This window comes from Euleptes europaea, chromosome 6 (assembly GCF_029931775.1).
Source record: "Euleptes europaea isolate rEulEur1 chromosome 6, rEulEur1.hap1, whole genome shotgun sequence".
In the NCBI taxonomy this organism is placed as follows: domain Eukaryota; kingdom Metazoa; phylum Chordata; class Lepidosauria; order Squamata; family Sphaerodactylidae; genus Euleptes; species Euleptes europaea.
In genome coordinates this window covers 17,712,683-17,730,791 of record NC_079317.1, presented here as the reverse complement: position 1 = coordinate 17,730,791, position 18,109 = coordinate 17,712,683, and the positions used below count along the sequence as shown (strand labels likewise).

Sequence of the window (18,109 nt, the reverse complement as noted above, 5' to 3'; positions counted from 1 at the left end):
TGTGAAAGGATAGCCCAATGAAACTTTATTTCCCAATGAAACAAATAATATGGGAAGCAGACAAAAGTGAACCTGAAAGTGAACCTAAATTTTGAAATCCTTCACTGATGCACTGGGTTGCAGTTGGTCCAACTTGCTACTCTCCGTTTGACTCCGAAGGCCTGAGCGTCGACCGCCCCTGTGCCAGAGCTGTGAAGGTGGACTGCCCATATCCACTATCGCAGGTCACAGCCAGAAATAATGTCGTTTGGGCATTGACCGAGCAGCGTGCGCTTCTGTACCGGGAAGGCGTGAGCAGCTTCTGCCCAGAAGGGGAGCAGTGGAAATGCGATATCATCAGGTGAGCCGTGTTCAGTTCAGGAGGCACGTCTGTAAACAGCCCTCTTTGGTTGTGCAACACTTACCGTTTTTTCATCATCTTCGTTTGTACTTGCGCTTGCTTAGACATTAGCCTGTTGCGCCATGCAAGAAGAACGGGTTCCTGATCAGGGCTCTGTGCTGCTTTTGACCTTCAGTTTGGCGGCAGCAAAAGCGTACCTGTTTGAAGCTGTGCAGAGGAGTTAAAAAATATGTTAAAGAACAGTAACTGAATTAACACAGAGAGATATACCAGTTGGCGCTTGTCAGGACTTGGAACAAAACATTTTTATTTCCAAGGCCAATGGGGCAAAATGGTGCAAAATAGGTTAAAAGATTTTTTAAATTACTCAGAATAAAAATTCCCTACGCGTTTCACCCAAGGGGCTTCAGGAGAATCTGTAGTTATTGCAGTAGTCCTTATGAACATAAATACAGAATTTTTACCCTGAGTAATTAAAAAAACATTTTTTACCTATTTTGCACCATTGGCCTTATTTTATTTCCTGTTACTGGTGCGGCCCTTTTATTTCTTTTTGGGACTTGGAACAAAACTGCTATGGCTGCCTTAAAACAGATATTTAATAAATGCTGCTTTAGCCCCCGTTTTGTCTTTTAAAAAAATTAAATGTCTTTACACAAATTGTGCAAATATGTGTGAATTATCTTGTGTTTGTATCTTTCTGATTTTGTTAGCCATGGAGAATGTTGATGAGTTATGCAGGGCACAAAAGTCCTCATCCCCTGTTGGCCTTAGTCAGTTTCTGAGATTTCATTCAGCTATTACTATTTCATGCATGCCATTAGGAACTCTCTTCTTTCAAAATGACGGAAGACAAGATTATCAAGAAGCTGAATTCTGAGAATAAATATAGCACTCTCTTTTTTCACTACCCTCTTGTATCTATATTCAGCTTTACCTTGAATGTCGGAAAGATCGAATAATCAAGAAATGGCTTAGGGAAGAGAGGCACAGTGATTGAAGATGATGGCTTTGAGCATCTTGCTCTAGCTTAAAGATTAAGCATCCCTGAAGGACTGATTCTTTTCTACTCGTCAGCAAAGGGCCAGCCAGTCAGGGCTTTTGATGATTTCATCTTTCCACCAAGTCCAGTTCAAGTCTCAGTGCAGACTGAGAGGTGTCTTTGTAGTGGCTCCAATCATCTGAAATTCCTTTCCAGATAAAATTAGGTGACCTGGTGCTGTTATGAATTTCTGTGTGTGTGTGTTAGATCACGATGGGTAGCTGTGTTAGTCTGTCTGTCTAGCAGTAAAAAAGAGCAAGAGTCCAGTAGCACCTTAAAGACTAGCAAAATTTCCAGCAGGGTATGAGCTTTCGTGAGTGACAGCTCACTTCTTCAGATAAGGGGTGTGTGCACGCTTTCCTTTTTAGATTATCTGAGTTACATTTATACAACCTTTTAACACATCCACTTCAAAACTGGGATTAATATACCTGTCACGTTATTGTCTGTTTTATTGGTTATTTTTATTGAGTATCTTAAAATTGATGTTAAGAGATGGACATATACACATTTAAATATTGATATAAGTCTTCTGTTGTAGTAATGTTTTTTTAAAAAAATAAGATTTATTTAATAAAAAAAATACATTTTAAGCAATGAAAGAGGGCAACAAAAGACCATCCTTCTCTGGTGACATAAAACAGATAAATGGGAGACTCTTGAAAAAAATAAGCAAATGCTATTGTCACATACATGTTAAAAAAGAAAATCCAGTATTTGGAATTTATGGAGTACAAATAACCTTTGTTCAAAGTTAAAATGTGACATGATATTTGATCTTGGTGGGGGGGGGGGAGACCAAGGTTGATAATACCCTAACAAATAACAAGCTAAACTAGACATCAGTGATTTGAACAAATCCCATCCCATTGAAGAAGTAGGTAAAAATTCAGGTAAAATTAAAGTATGCCAGCTCATCTATGTTGTAATAACGTTGATTGCACTTTGGCATTGAAAAAATTAATACTTAAGTGAGCCTTCTGTTGTGTGGTGTGTGTGTGTGCAGTTGTGCAGCCTGTTGCATAAAGTTTAGATTTAGAAAAAAACTTTATCGTTGGTATTTGGTTTGTTGTAAATTTTTGAAATAGCTTGTGGCACAATGCGGCAGTAGGCTATTCAGGCAATCAAAATAGGAACAGAATCCTGCCCTTTGCTGTAACTGCCGTGCGAAAACAATAACAGCATTTGGTAACAAAAACCTTAAAACAACCGGAAATTACTCTGGGTTTTTCTTGTGTGTGTTTTGCAAGTTGCTGGGTGAATAACTGAATTGGGCATCTTCCAACCAGAAGAGTTGGCTGATGTTCCCACTAAAGTGGGTTATGCCTTTTTTTTTTACACTTTCAGCCAATTGTTGCACTGCCTGCATAGATACTGGGGTATCGTTTGCTTTCTATTTCATGTTCTTTGGGGCCGCATAAAGGCATATGCTTTGCTTGACATATTCTAAAGGCAAGCTCTGCAGACTGGGGAGAATGGAGGTGAAAGATATATCTCCCCCACCCTCCTGGGCAATAGTGTGGTTGTAGGGGACTGGAGGGGAAGAAATTGGTTGCACGTGAAGAAGAGTTGGTTTTTATATGCCGACTTTCTCTACCACTTAAGGGAGAATCAAACTGGCTTACGATAACCTTCCCTTCCCCTTCCCACAACGGACGCCCTGTGAGGTAGGTGGGGCTGAGAGAGCTCTAACAGAGCTGTAACTTGCCCGAGGTCACCCAGCTCACTTCGTGTGTAGGAGTGGGGAAACAAATTAGTTCACCAGATTAGCCTCCTCAGCTCATGGGGAGGAGTGGGTAATCAAACCCGATTCTCTAGATCAGAGTCCACCGCTCCAAACCACCACTGTTAACCACTACGCCATGCTTGCTGTCAAAGAGACAGCTGCAGAGCAGGTGAGGGAGAAGGGAACAGATTAAGGAAAGTAAGATGTAAAATCTGTGGAGAAGGATCCAAGTTCATTCTCTTTCCCCGTGTGATCGGTGGGGTTCAGATTTCTGAGATCTCTTGATGCCTTTAATATGTAAAAGCAGTGACACCATTTCTCCCATCCTCCCTCCTTAATGTGCTGTTTGTCCCAGAACAGAAAAAAAGCTAAAAACCTTCCCCTTCTCATACTTATTTACATCTTTATCTCGCTTTTCTCTCCATTGGGGACCCAAAGCCGTATCTTGTTCTGTTTCCTACAGCATTTTTTTCCTGTCAGCCATGCCATCACGAGAACATAAGGGCAGTCCTGCCTGGATCAGACCAGTGGTCCATCTAGTCCAGCATCATGTCTCACACGGTGGCCAGTCAGTTTCTCTGGAGGTCCAACAACAGGGCATAGAGGTCAAGGCCTTCCCTGATGTTGACTCCTGGCTTACTGCAACCTCCACATTGGTTCCTAGGGGAGGGGCCATGACACAGTGATAGAGCATCTGCTTGGCAAGCAGAAGATACCAGGGTCAATCCTCAGCATCTCCAGTTCAAAGGACCAGGCGGTAGATGATGTAAAGGCCAAGCAGTAGGTGATGTGAAGGACCCTGAGATCCTGGAGAGAAGAAGAGTTGTTTTTTATATACTGACTTTCTCTACCAACCCCGTTCACCAGATTAGAGTCTGCCACTCATGTGGAGGAGTGGGGAATCAAACCCGGTCCTCCAGATCAGAGTCCACCACTCCAAACCACTGCTCTTAACCACTACACCACACTGGCTTTCTGAGTAGCTTCCGGTCTGAGTAGACAGTACTGACCTTGATGAACTGATGGCCTGATTCAGTAGATAGACAGACAACCTTTATTGGCATAATAGCCTGATTCAGTATAAGGCAGCTTCAAATGTTAACAGCTCTAACTTCAGTCCTTCCAGCCATAAATAAGTAGATTGTTAAAGTCAGATCGCTGGGCATCACATGGGCCACGTCTGCCAAAGACATGCTTATGTGTAAAATGCTTCATGAATTCTGTCTGTCTTTGCAGTGAAAGGCAAGCTTTAGAGCCGGTGTGCATTACTCTTGGAGACCAGCAGACCATATGGGTCTTGGACATCTATGGGAATCTATGGTTCAGGACCGGCATCATCTCAAAGAAACCCCAAGGGGATGATAACCACTGGTGGCAAGTAGGCATTCCTTGTGCTTCTTTCGGTGTAAATGGAAGGGCTCAGTGTCAAAGCGCATCTTTTGTGCATAAAGTTCCAGGCATCATCCCTGGCATCCCCTGTCATTGGTTTTGGGGAAGGGAGAGCAGCAGGTCTGGAAAAGGTTTCAGCATGAGGCAGTGAAGGATCGATGCTCATCAAAGGAGACAATAGAAGAAGAGTTGGTTTTTATATGCCGACTTTCTCTGCCACGTAAGGGAAAATCAAACCAGTTCACAATCACCTTCCCTTCCCCTCCCCACAACAGACACCCTGTGAGGTAGGTGGGGTGAGAGAGCTCTAATGGAGCTGTAACTTGGTCAAGGTCACCCAGCTGGCTTCATGTGGAGGAGCGGGGAAACAAACCCAGTTCACCAGATTAGCCTCCGCCGCTCATGTGGAGGAGTGGGGAATTGAATCCGGTTCTCCAGATCAGACTCCGCTGCTCCAAACCATTTCTCTTATCCACTACACCACGCTGGCTCATACTGATCTGTCTTGGTATCAGGCGGTTTCCTACATGCATAAAATCCAGAGATGTATCACTGAGAGGGGTATTTTTGGGTGTAAGAATCCTAGTGGGAAATTATCACGTGTAGCTTTAAAGATAACCACTTGTAAAACTACCTTTCGTGCACACTGTGTGTGTGTTCCTGGGCCTAGGACTACAGCTTTTGTAAATGGGCTCACAAACAGACAGGGTCCCTTGCTTCTTTTACATTACAAAAGCTTCCAAAACAAAACAGAGAAGATCTAAGCTCTGAGGTCATTCTTTGAATGAAGTGTTTGGCTTCTTCAGTTTCTAGTTATCAGGGTCCCTGCAAAACATCTACAGCGCTTCCTTCAGCCCCATCCGGCTGAAAAATGAAATGAATGTTTCTCTTTTCCTAGTGTAGAATGGCTGTCGTGCCATTTCATTTTTCTCGTCAGGTTCTTTGCCCTTCACGAGTTCTGCATATTCTCTTTCAAAGGCAGCCACTAGGTGTCCTTTGACTGGGGCATCCAGTCCTGTCAGAGGAACTACAGTGCCTCTTTAATTCATTAATCTGTCTCCTCCCTTTTCTGGGATATTCCAGAGCCACTGAGTTTTGTAGTTAATGTCCCCAGTTGGTCATTGTGGAGCTCCAGCAGTTGTCTTTCTCATGCCCTTAGTTCTGAATCCCTAAAGCTCACAAAAACATGCAAAACTCATTATTGCAAGAACTGCCTAAAAAAGTGGGGAAGAGTTCTACTTTTGCATGCACAAGGTCCCAGGTTCAATCTCCGTCACTGCCAGTTAAAAGGATCAGATAGTGGGTGATGTGAAAGACCTCTTACCTGAGAGCCTGGACGGAGAGCCGCTGCCAGTTCAAGTAGGCAATGCTCGATGAACCAGTTGGTCTGATTCAGCATAAGGCAACTTCATGTGTGTTTAGGCCTCCTGCTTGTCATGCAGTAGTCTGACTGCAATGCCATTCAGGCAGAAGGAAGCTTTCAATTCCTGTTAATTTCAACTGGAAAGTTAAACTCGTGGCTAACTAGTTGATAACTGATGAAATCTATAAACCAGGCCTATGCTGTATGTTTCCTTGTCTTTGACAGGTGGATGGGTGGTTACTTCAAACAGAGGGCTGGACATAAAGGGTCCCTTTATTTATTTTATTACATTTCTACCCCATTCTCCTCAACCCAAAGGTCAGGCTCAGAGCGGCTTACACAATCTAAAACATAATAAAAACAACAACACATTTAAAAATATAAATTAAAAGACAATTTAAAATAGTCCAATAATGCCCCTCAATGGCGCTAAAACCCCAAAGATAGATTTTACTCTTGATTGATAAAATGTAATCCAACCATGAAACTTCTGTATGCCGGTTTTTAATGAATGACTCTATCCCTGAAGTCACATTAAAGGTGGCGGAATTTTTGACGGAAGTTGTCAAGACTGGGATCAAAGTTTACATCATATTTGTATAGGAAATGTATGGAATGAGGATTCTTGTGTATGCTATATTTCGGAGAATATGCCATTAAAGGTCGTTTGATTTGATTTGATAGCCATCTGCAGGCGGGAGATGAATCTAACCACACCCTAAGGTGGTATCGAAGGGGTGGTGCTCAGCAGCAGGGAAGGGGGGAAGGACTAGGGAGGCCAGTAATTATAACGAGAACCATCGCTGGCCTCACCCACAAGCCCGGCGGAATAGCTCCGTCTTGCAGGCCCTGCGGAATTCCTGAAGGTCCCCCAGGGCCCTGATCTCGCTAGGGAGGCTATTCCACCAGGCAGGGACCAGGGCCGAAAAAGCCCTGGCCCTGGTCGAGGCCAGCCTTGGGCCGGGGATCACCAGCAAGTTGTTATTACATGAACGTAGGTTTCTCTGGGGAACATGCCAGAAAAGGCGGTCCCGTAGATACGATGGTCCCAGACCGTCTGATCCCACCAGATAGTTCTTGTGTTCTTTTGAATTAAACAGGCGAACTTTTATTTTTTTTCCCTCTACTAGGTAAGCATTACGGATTATGTAGTGTTTGACCAGAGCAGCCTTTTCCAGACCATAATCCAGGCGACACAAACGGTAGCCACGGTCGCCCAGGCTCCCGTTGAGAAGGTCGCCGACAAACTCCGCACCGCTTTCTGGTCGCAACAGCTGCAGTGTCAGCCCAGCCTGCTTGCGGTCAACAGCAGCGGCGTCTGGATCTCCTCTGGGAAGAACGAGTTTCACGTCGCCAAGGGAAGTCTGATAGGTACGTGTATTTTGGTTGCTGGGATGTTTGTAGTACTGAAGCCGCCCAGTTATTGGGCACACTGAGCCTGATGATGCCTCTCTGTTCACACTGATTACTCAAATATGTAAAACTTGTAGAAACTCCCATTTTGACTGGTATTTGGGTTGTTATTACAGTATGGTGGTCACCAATTAGGCATGAGTGTCGCCAGTCCAAGAGCATAAGATGTAGCCATTCCTGGGCATGCTAATATGCATAAGTATCTTGTAGTTTTGAAGCCTGTAGATGCAACAGTGGAGCCCCTTGGGGGGGGCATGGTACAGTGAATCATAGAGTTGGAAGGGACCACCAGGGTCATCTAGTCCAACCCCCTGCACAATGCAGGAAATTCACAACTACCTCCCCCCCACACACACCCCAGTGACCCCTACTCCATGCCCTGAAAATGGCCAAGATTCCCTCCTTCTCATCATCTGCCTAAGGTCCTAGAATCAGCATTGCTGACGGATGGCCTTCTAGCCTCTTCTTAAAAACCTCCAGGGAAGGAAAGCTTACCACCTCCCGAGGAAGCATCAGCTTGATGTGCAGAAGGTCCCAGGTTCAATCCCTGGCATCTCCAGCTAAAAGATCAGGTGGTAGGTGATGGGAAAGACCTCAGCCTGAGGCCCTGGGGAGTCGCTGCCAGTCTGAGTAGACAGTACCAATGGTCTGATCCAGTATAAGAGCTTCATGTATTTCTGTGTTCAGGTGGGAGTGGAGGGCCGACTCTATACCGTGGGCAGATTACGGACCACCTGTGCCACTTTTGGGGCTTGTGCTACAGATCGGCCATTAATATTATAACATCAGTTGCCTTTGATATTCTGCCCAGGTGGTCTCTCATCCAGGCACTGGCAAGATCCAAGTTTGCCGCATTATGTATCTTTGAATGGTGCTCTGAAATTCAGACTGATTCTCACTGCCACCATTTTTCTGATGAGACTGTTTGGTCTAAAACATCGGCCTTTTAATAGCATGAAACTGAAACTTTCCCAGAGTTGTGTGTTCGTCTTCTTTGAAATCCAGCTCTTAGCCACCTTTGGTTGTGTCCCCATCTTTGGGGAACAGGATTGGTGGAATTATGTTGGAGCAGTCATGCCAAAGGAAAGGAATACAATACTTTTCTTCCTCCTGACCTGAGAGTCGTTTCTTTGGTAACAATCTTGCTATGCTGATTTGTTTCAAGAAATGTCTGTGAAAACTCTTGTGCTTTTACTGTTTGACACAAAAGGCATCCATAAAGGTAAATGTAAAAGTAGTCCCCGTGCAAGCACCGGGTCATTATTGACCCCTGAGAAACAAAGGATTTGTTTTCTGGGGAAGGGAAGCCCTTTTGGGGATGTTGTCAGGGTATAAGGCAGAAATTGATAAATAAAAGACAGTCATGCTAGGAAAAGTTGAGGGCAGCAGGAAAAGAGGAGGACCCAACAAGAGATGGATTGACTCAATAAAGGAAGCCACAGCCCTCAGTTTCCAAGATCAGAGCATGGCTGTTAAAGACAGGATGTTTTGGAGGACATTGATTCATAAAGTCGTCATGAGTCAGAAGCGACTTGACAGCACTTAACACACACACACAATTGAAATATATTTCTTGAGGAGCCAAGAGAGGAGCCCTGGAGAAGATCTAGGCCAAAATTTGCATGTCAGAATGTGTGGAACTCCGTGGTGTTGTTTTAAGAAGCATATCACACATGAAGCTGCCTTATGCTAAATCAGACCGTCGGTCTGTCCAGGTCAGTATTGTCTACGCAGATTGGGAGCGGCTCTCCAGGTGTCACGCAGAGGTCTTTCTCATCACCTGCAACCAGATGCTTTTAACTGGAGATGCTGGGGATTGAACCTGGGACCTTCTGCATGCAAAGCAGAGGCCCCTCCACTCAACCACAGCCCCTCCCCGAATAATCTTCTGTTTGTATATATACTCTAGTAGACACAGGTGTCATTTGAAACTATCATAGCAGAGACTTGAGAATCTTCTGTGTTGCTGCATAATTGCAAAGCAAGCCCAGGAAATTGCACTAGGCTGTGCAGATGTTTCCTTCGATTTCTAAGGTCACAGTGGGTGGGTGGGTGCAGCAATATTCTACAGGGAAAACACCTGTGCGGAGGCTACATTTGGGGGAGATAGTGGTAGGAAAGGTCCTTTATTGAAGTTCTTTTGCTTTATCTGAGTACACAAATGGAGTATATCAATTGCATCACCAGCCGCATGCTAGTTGGCATATTTTCTGATATGGCAAGAAATGTACATTGCTGGAAGCAGTTTTTCAGCTGTAAATGTTTTAAGTGTGGGTTGTCTGTTCTCCAAATCTCTTGTTTGAGGTCAAGTTCAGATTACGTTTTGAGCCAAATTCCCTGAATTATGCAGATTCAAATAGAAACCTGAAATAACCTAGTTTTTTTGTATGTTTGTATTTGGAGAGGGATATGGAAAAAAAATGCTTAGCACAGCTTTTCAAATCATTTGGGAGCCCATTTCAGAAAGCAACGCTGGGAATGTAGCCAACACAAGGCTTTAAAATTTAGCAAATGATCTGTGGGGGAAATGCTGACTTCGGTTTAAAATAACCTTGTTACTTTTATTGTTGATCAGAGATACCGATTCTTAGGTGGGGTTGGGGGTAGCAATCCTACCTGGGGCATTTCAAGGTCGCCTAGATTTATGCTTAATTTTTGCTTTGTTTGTGGACAGGTACATTTTGTCAGTAGTGATGGGAAGCCTAAGACTGAATATCAGTATTCTGCCTCAGTGTTTTGTATATAAAATGGGGATAATGCTTAATGATTCACATACACACTTCACAGCAGTGTTTTGTGTGTTGTGCTTTTCTGTGGGATGTCCACATTCAAATTCCTTACACGGCCATGAAAGTTTACTAAAGGTCGTGTGTGTGTGTGTGTGTAAAGTGCCATCAAGTCGCAGCCAATTTATGGCGATTCAGTAGGGTTTTCAAGGCGAGAAACTAACGGGTCGTTTGCTATTGCCTACCTCTGCATAACAACTCTGGTATTCCTTGGTGGTCTCCCATCCAAATACTAACCAGGGCCGACCCTGCTTAGCTTCTGAGATCTGACGAGATCAGGCTAACCTGGGCCATGGTCTTAGGGTATGTGTTAAGCTGGGTTGGACCTTGTCCTTTGAACAGGGTGCAGCAAAATACAAATAAAACACCACAACATTCTCTCTTGGGTGAACGGTTTTGTAGAAACAAAAATTTCAACATGTGTTTTAAGTAACATCAGGTGAAGGTGAGTGTGGAGGCACAAGCACCCATAGGGCATTGTACTTTAGGAGAGGAGCTGTGGCTGAGTGGAAGAGCCTCTGCTTTACACGCAGAAGGTCCCAGGTTCAATCCCTGGCCTCTCCATTTAAAAAGGACCAGGTAGAAGGCAGTGGGAAAGACCTCTACTTAAGTCTCTGGAGATCTACTTCCAGTCTCAGTAGACAATACCGAACTTGATGGACCAATGGTCTGATTCAGCATAAGGCAACTTCATGTGTGTTGCATCCAAATCTGGAGTCATTTTCATTACTTAAAGAAGGAAAGATGAAATACAGAAAATGTAGAATTTGTGGGAATATTAAATGGGGGGTGGTGGTAGCAAAGTTGGTTGCACTGGAGTGTCTGAAGAAGTGAGCCATGGCTCACGAAAGCTCGTATCCTGTCAGAAATTTTGTTGTTCTTTAAGGTGCTACTGGACTCTTGCTGTTTTCTGCTGCTACAGACAGATTAGCATATCACGGAGTATCTTTGTAGTTGAAGCTATTCTGATTTCCTCCTGCAGGTACGTATTGGAATAACGTTGTCCCCCGCGGCACTGCTGCAGCCACCAAATGGGCTTTTGTGATGGCTTCTGCTGCTCCGGCAAAAGAAGGTAAAAGTCTGAACACCCTTGTACATCTGAGGTAACTTTGTAACCTGGAACTCGGGTTATGCCCTTTGTGTAGAAGAAAAAGAGTTGATTTTTATATGCCGGCTTTCTCTACCGCTTCAGGAAGAATCAAACCGGCTAACAATCACCTTCCCTTCCCCTTCCCACAACAGACACCCTGTGAGGTAGGTGGGGCTGAGAGAATTCAGAGAGAGCTGTGACTAGCTCAAATTCATCCAGCAGGCTTCATGAGGAGGAGTGGGGAAACCAACCTGGTTCACCAAATTAGCGTCCACTGCTCATGTGGAGGAGTGGGGAATCAAACCTGGTTCTCCAGATTAGAGTCCACGGGGTTACCGCACTTTGTATTCCCAGCGATGTATTAAGAGTTTGAAAATATTATAAAAAAATATCGCTTTAAAAGGGTTTTTGGATACCATGGCTTATAAATGGTTGAAAAACGTCTTCACAGCTAAAGGGGCCAAACAAAGTGCGAGCAGTATTTTTTATAACGTTTTCAAACTCTTAATACATTGGTGGGAATACATAGAAAGTGCGAACAGTCTTTTTTATAACAGTTTCAAACTCTTAATACATCACTGGGAATACAAGTGCAGTAACCCCCCACCACTCCAAACCACTGCTCTTAACCACTACACCATGCTTGCTCTCATTGATTTATTCATTCAATAATTACAGTAAACAAAAAGAAATCCTTACAAGTGCAGAGTTCAGGCAGAAGGTTAGGACATTACACATAACCAAATTGAAGAAAAGCACTCTTATTGGTAGCCTTCACTCGGCTCTGTGGCACCAGTTAATAAAAAGGTCATTGTAATTGGCCCTTTAACCATTCATTAACTTAGAAATCATATTTAAAGTTCCTAAATTATTAACTGAAATGATCCTAGTGTATAGAATGGGAGGGGAAGGGTCTTGCAGTAGAAAACTAGCCCGTAAGAATGGGGCATGGATTATTTATTGTTTTATTTTACAATATTCATACCCGCCTTTCTGCCCTCATAAGGGCTACCCAGGCGGCTAACATATTAAAAACATACATAATACAATTGCATCTAAAAAAACATTAAAGCCAACCAAAAAAAAAGCCATTAAAGCAATTAAAACCAGAGCTAAAATACATAGAAAAGCATGTCTTTGTTTTATGTCTGTTCAGCAGCACCCTGGGTTCTAAAACACTGGTCCAATGAACTGCAAATGAGTCGACACAATGTGTAGCCACTCTGCTCCCCCTACACACCAGAAAAACACTCTGCATCTGGAGATCCTTGGGAATGGTGTCGTCTGTGGCTCAGGATTCCCCCAATGGGAAGGAAGGAGTCCACAGAACTTGTCCTCTCTCTCATGCACGCACACAGCATGCACACATGTGCAAGCAAAAATGCTCTTCTCACTCGTAGGTTTGGAGCCAAGCCTTAGTTGGGTAATGTGAGTGCGTTCTATGATTAGAATTCCTTTACGTCACTAAGAGATGTGTTGTCTTCTGGTCTGCTGTTCATACCTTCTCCAAAAGCTCCTTCTGTTTTATTTGGCTGCAGCTGCTTGATGCTCAGATAGCGACTTGATTGTCTTTAAATTATGTCTGATTATAGAATCTAGTGCCTAGAAACAATTCACATCTCACCTGAGACATAAACGCGCTATCTTTCAGTCTCTGTATCTGTAAAATGGCCATAATAATGGTCTGCCTTAAAGGGCTGCCTTATGATTTACTAAGATACTGTGAGTGAGGCAATTTGAGTGTATTTTGTTAGTAGTAGTATTGGTTATATTATTAAACCAGTGATTTTTTTTTTATTTAAAAATTTAGACGGTCAGGTGTACTCAGAAAACAGAAAACAGAAAACAGAACCTTCATTGGCATTAACAGTAACAAAACAAACATGTAAAGGTGTACTCAGAATATTGTTTTTGGTTCTTTTTTGTAAACCCACAAGACCTATAAATGGCTTTGCAAGATGCTGATCTCTAGAAAAACAGATATAACAGTTGAGGCTTTGCCCTTCCCACAGGGAGCTTTCTGTGGCTGCGTCAAAGTAACAAGGACCTCTTTTGTGTCAGTGATCAGAACCCGCAGTTCCACCCTTCGACTGTTCAGCTCCTCCTCGATACTGAGATGGTACATTATTCCGCTTGCCAGGATGCCATGTGGGGCTTGGATAATCTGGGACAGGTCTTCATAAGGACGCTTTCGCCAACTTGCCCGACTGGAATGCATTGGACCAAACTGGACCTTTCTCAGCTAGGTATGATTTCTTGTGTGCTGCATTGAGAAATTCCAAATGCAGAGGGGTGCAGGTCCTCGGGATACTCCGTGAGAAACCTTGTCACTGGCATGTGGGCCCTGCCCATCGTGGGCTTCGGAGCTCATGCTGCTGTGCTAAATGCAGCATGAGCACCCATTTTCTGGCCTTATTTCTCGGCTGTCCGGTAGGCTTGAGCTGTGCCTAAGATTTTAGGGAATCCTAAGCCTGGGCCCTTCAGTATTTGCCTTGTAGGGTGAAGGCCGAAGTTTCCCTGGCAGGAGGGAGGGAGACACCTCTCTATGTGACTGAACTCACAGGTTGCACCTCTGGCCATTTATGCATGGGAGGTTTTGCCTTGGATTTGCTGCTCTCTGGATACACATTTTCCCCATCCGAATTCTCAGAACTCAAAAATAAGCCCCCGTGCAGAGTTGTGAGAACTTGGATGGGGAAAATGTGCATCTAGACAGCAGCAAGTCCAAGGCAAAACCTCCCATGCATAAATAGCCTAAGTGTCTCAAATGTGCATGAAACTTACCCATGCATTCTCCCTGTTTGTTTGACTGATGAAACGGATACGCTTCAAGTCATGTTCTTTGGGGAAAACCGCCTTGTTAGTGCTGCTTTCGCTGTTCTATAATCATAACCCACCAGTGTTTGGGAGGGCAGTAAAGATGTCATACGCTTGCTCTCCGTCACAGTTCAGAAGGAAAGTATGCTCTCTGTTATCACAGCCCATTTCCATAATACGGAACAAACCAGAGTCCTTCATATCACCTTGCCTAGATTCAGCCTGTAGATGGACTGAGGCCTGTAGTAAGCCTGTAGTAATACTGTAGTAAGACCTGACTTACAACTGCTCCAGATTCTCATGTCTTGGAACATGGACTGTGTTCATTACCTGCTCTAACGTTCAGCAGTGACAACACAACTGTACCCGCACACACACACACACACACACACACACACACACCAAGCAACAGCTGCCACTTTTTTCTGTGTCCAGGTCAAGGTTTAGAAGAGTTGAAGAATTGGGGGGGTTTTATACCCCAATTTTCTCTACTGTAAGGAGTCTCAATTGTCTTCTCTTCCCCATAACAGACACCTTGTGAGGTAGGTGAGGCTGAGAGAACTGTGAGTGGCCCAAGATCGCCACAGGCTTCATGTGGAGGAGTGGGGAAACCAACCTGGTTGTACAGATTAAAGTCCACCGTCCTTAACCACTATACCACGCTGGCTCTCTTAATTACATTACATGAAAATGAACGAGGTTATCTTATTTTAAGTGCCTTAAAATCTAAATTTCAATTTCACACCAGAAAACAAATTAGAAGGCAAGTGACTGTTGATGAAATAACTAAAATATGAAGGATTAGCATTCTGGGCCACTAAATATTGAATTTTCAGTTTGGTGCAGTCCGTTCTGCTTGCGCTTACATGGAGTCCTGGAGCGCAATATCTGACTTGACAAGGACAACAACGTTTATATTCCAGAATTTTTAAGAAGTGACCCTTGACGATGTGCCAGCAAGCAGAAAAGCTTGTTGCCTAGATGAATTATTAGGCAGAGTTAAAACAAAATGGGGTGAAGATGTTACATAAGGAGTACATCTTTGGGTATCAGATTGTGCCGCCTGTATAAATAAATGCCCAGCAATGCAGAGTGGCTGTTATATGACTCCTTGTTTAGAGGGCCCTGATGTTTATTTAGATACAAACCAACAGCTGAGCCCTCAAGCTCCCAAGCCCCTGTGGTCCAGTGTGCTTTGTACCGAGAGGAGTAATAAGACTTTATTTAAAATAGCGTAGCTGAATGTCAAATCCGGAGGAGCAACAGAATTATGCTGATGGTTGTTTTTCTCCCCCCCTCGCAGCTATTTTGAGCTGGGCAGCAGGCCTTACGTAACAAGGCTAGAATAAAGGCAGAATTCTAGACATTACAAAGGAATAAGCCGAAAGAGTTCATACACTTAAACCCCTGTTATTTTATTAATTCAGTGCTTTTGTGGCCAGCTTTTCCATTAAGGAGCCGAAGACAGCTTATGTGTGGGTTTCCCCGTTTTCTTTGTCATGGTCTCCATGTCAGCCCCCACATATATTTCTGCCCCTGTGGAACATTCCAGAACTCGAGGCCAGAGCCTGCACTCCATATCCCCCCCCCCAATTGGGAGGATTTTGCTGCCAGAGGGTTGTGGCAAGACTTTCCCCCCTCTTATGTTTTGACCACCACAAAAATGCAGCCTCGTTGAGAATCTCCCTGGAAGTTTTCTTCCCTGAGCCTTTTTCCTTCAAATGTATTAACTTTATTTATTTTATTTAAAACATTTATTAGCTGCGCTTTTACCTTGCATAACTCAAGGTGACTTACAACATATAAAAATATTTTTTTAAAACCACTAATTAAAATCACAGTGTAAACTGGTGATAGGCAAAAAAGCTAAATTAATCAAAGGTCATCCTGAATAAAACCTTCTTCAGCTGCTTCCTAAAGATCGACAGTGAGGAGGCCAGGGTGCATCTCCCTGGGGAGGTTGTTCAATAATAGTGGGGCTGCCACCAAAAAGGTCTTGTCTTGTATACCCACCTTGCAAGCTTCTTAATTTGTTTGATCTACGTTTTTATTCAGTAACTATTGTCTTATTTAGGAGAACAATCACAAGGTTGATTCCTACTGTCTTTGCTAGAACTGTACAAGACAAGCTTGAGGAAACCACTCTTCTCGTTTGTGGGCCTCTCTTTGAAAGTGAGCTTCAGAGGCCAGTGTTAAGGATGGTGGGGGTTGAATCTTGGCAGGCAGAACTTGACTACCTCTCCTCTTCCCGCTGCAGCCCATGAATCTCCCTGGAAGGCTGCTCGGGGGGACGGGGGCCCCTCAGGAATGGCATGAGGAGCAAGCTTAAGACTCCAGCAGGAAGGAGAAATTGGCAGAAATTACACTTCCTAGCAGAAAATTTAGTCGACGTCCATCCCTCAGAGGCCATACAAACTGATACTCTGCTCAGGGTCTCTGTCATGACAGTGAGGTCTGGGAGGGGCAGAATGAGGGCCTCGGCTCTTCTATCAGCTACTACTTCTGCCGCTAGGGTTGCCCACGTCCAGGTGGTGGCTGGAGATCTCCTGCTATTACAACTGATCTCCTGCCGATAGAGATCAGTTCACCTGGAGAAAGTGGCTGCTTTGGCAATTGGACTCGATGGCATTGATGTCCCTCACCTCTCCAAACCCCACCCTCCTCAGGCTCCGCCCTCAAAATCTCCAGGTGTTTCCCAACCCAGAGCTGGCAACCCTATCTGCCACCCACCCCAGTGCCGAGCCCTGTCCCAAGGGATAGGTTGTGCTGCTTAAACTGATTTTTGAATTTCCATTTTTCAGGCAGTAGTATGTTGCTTCTAAATGACCTAAAGGTGGGAACCAGCATTGTGATTCCTCTAGCCCAGGGGTGCCAAACATATAAGGCCCACAGGCAGGATCCAGCCCTTTGAGAACTCTTATCTGGTCCGTGAGCCAGCCAAGGCAGCCACACATACGCACACACACACCACTCTCGATCTGGGCTGGCGAGGCATGGTCCGGCCGAACCAAGTGACATATATGTCATATCCGGCCCTCGTAACGATTGAGTTTGACATCCCTGCTCTAGCCCATCTGGAGATAATCAGCTATCTACAAGAACAAAGGAAAAGACATCAGGGAAATAGTGTAATCTCCTGGTCTGTGCAAGTGTACACTGGCGTTACAATTTAACTTGTGCCAGCTACATTGGTTTTTCACAGTGCATTCAATGCCTTGTATGGTATCTGCACTCTCCCATGTTGATATCAGTCATGCACAGCATCATTCGGTTCAGCACAGAGTATCAAGGCTGTTCCTGGGACAGATTTTACAGCATCTGCCCATGCTGTTTCTTTGATTGTAGAATTTGCAGGTTTCTTTTCTCAATTGGATTAAAGTGGGACAGGACAGTAGTTGTTTGTGTGATACGCCTGGTTCCGCATGAGACCTATTCAGAGATGGGTTACGTCAGAGGACTCCAACGTGGTACCCGTGGGCACCATGGCATCTGCAGACACCTTTTCTGGCATCCTCCGACACCTTTTCTGGCATCTGCCAAGTGTTTTTAGGAAGTGGGTGGGGCCAGGTTTTGCTATTGCCCTGCAAGGCTTATTTATTTATTTATTCATTCATTCATTCATTCTGGTGAACTGGGTTGGTTTCCCCACTCCTACACATGAAACCAGCTGGGTGACCTTGGGCTAGTCACAGCTCTCTTACTGCTCTCTCAGCCTCACCTACCTCACAAGGTGTCTGTTGTGGGGAGAGGAAGGGAAAGAGATTGTAAGCCAGATTGATTCTCCTTAAAAAAGGGTAGAGAAAGTCGGCGTATAAAAACCAACTCTTCTTCTTCTTCCAGTGCATCATTCAGGGTTTTTCATGCTGTTATCTGGTAACAGGCTATCCCGGTCACAGGACAGAACATTCTGTTGATCTGTTGGATTCACACAGAATTCCCCCCTCCCCAAGTTTGGCATCTGACCAGCATACTGTACATGCTGTTATCAGTGCTACTTATGTGTTTTCCAGATACATGTCATGCAAGATATAGGGGCTCTGGACTAGCTGACATATCATTTCTATCTACAGCTTTCTTTCAGACCTTCATCCATGTAAACAACGTAGTTTGGATTTCTAGGGATATGCATCCCATTGGGGGATG

The 18,109-nt window shown here is 44.3% G+C and overlaps 1 protein-coding gene and 1 non-coding gene across 2 annotated transcripts in view; both read left to right on the top strand.

Annotated features, from left to right (window-relative positions):
* TECPR2 (tectonin beta-propeller repeat containing 2) overlaps positions 1–18,109 on the top strand; it is a 69,462-nt gene that overhangs the window by 29,316 nt on the left and 22,037 nt on the right. The window contains exons 12-16 of the mRNA XM_056851766.1: positions 160–340; positions 4,345–4,486; positions 6,991–7,231; positions 11,042–11,131; positions 13,162–13,395. Coding sequence (XP_056707744.1) covers positions 160–340; positions 4,345–4,486; positions 6,991–7,231; positions 11,042–11,131; positions 13,162–13,395 — 888 coding nt within the window. The remainder of the gene's footprint in view (positions 1–159; positions 341–4,344; positions 4,487–6,990; positions 7,232–11,041; positions 11,132–13,161; positions 13,396–18,109) is intronic.
* On the top strand, positions 10,547–10,623 carry TRNAV-UAC (transfer RNA valine (anticodon UAC)). The gene has a single exon. It is a non-coding gene; the product is annotated as a tRNA-Val (tRNA).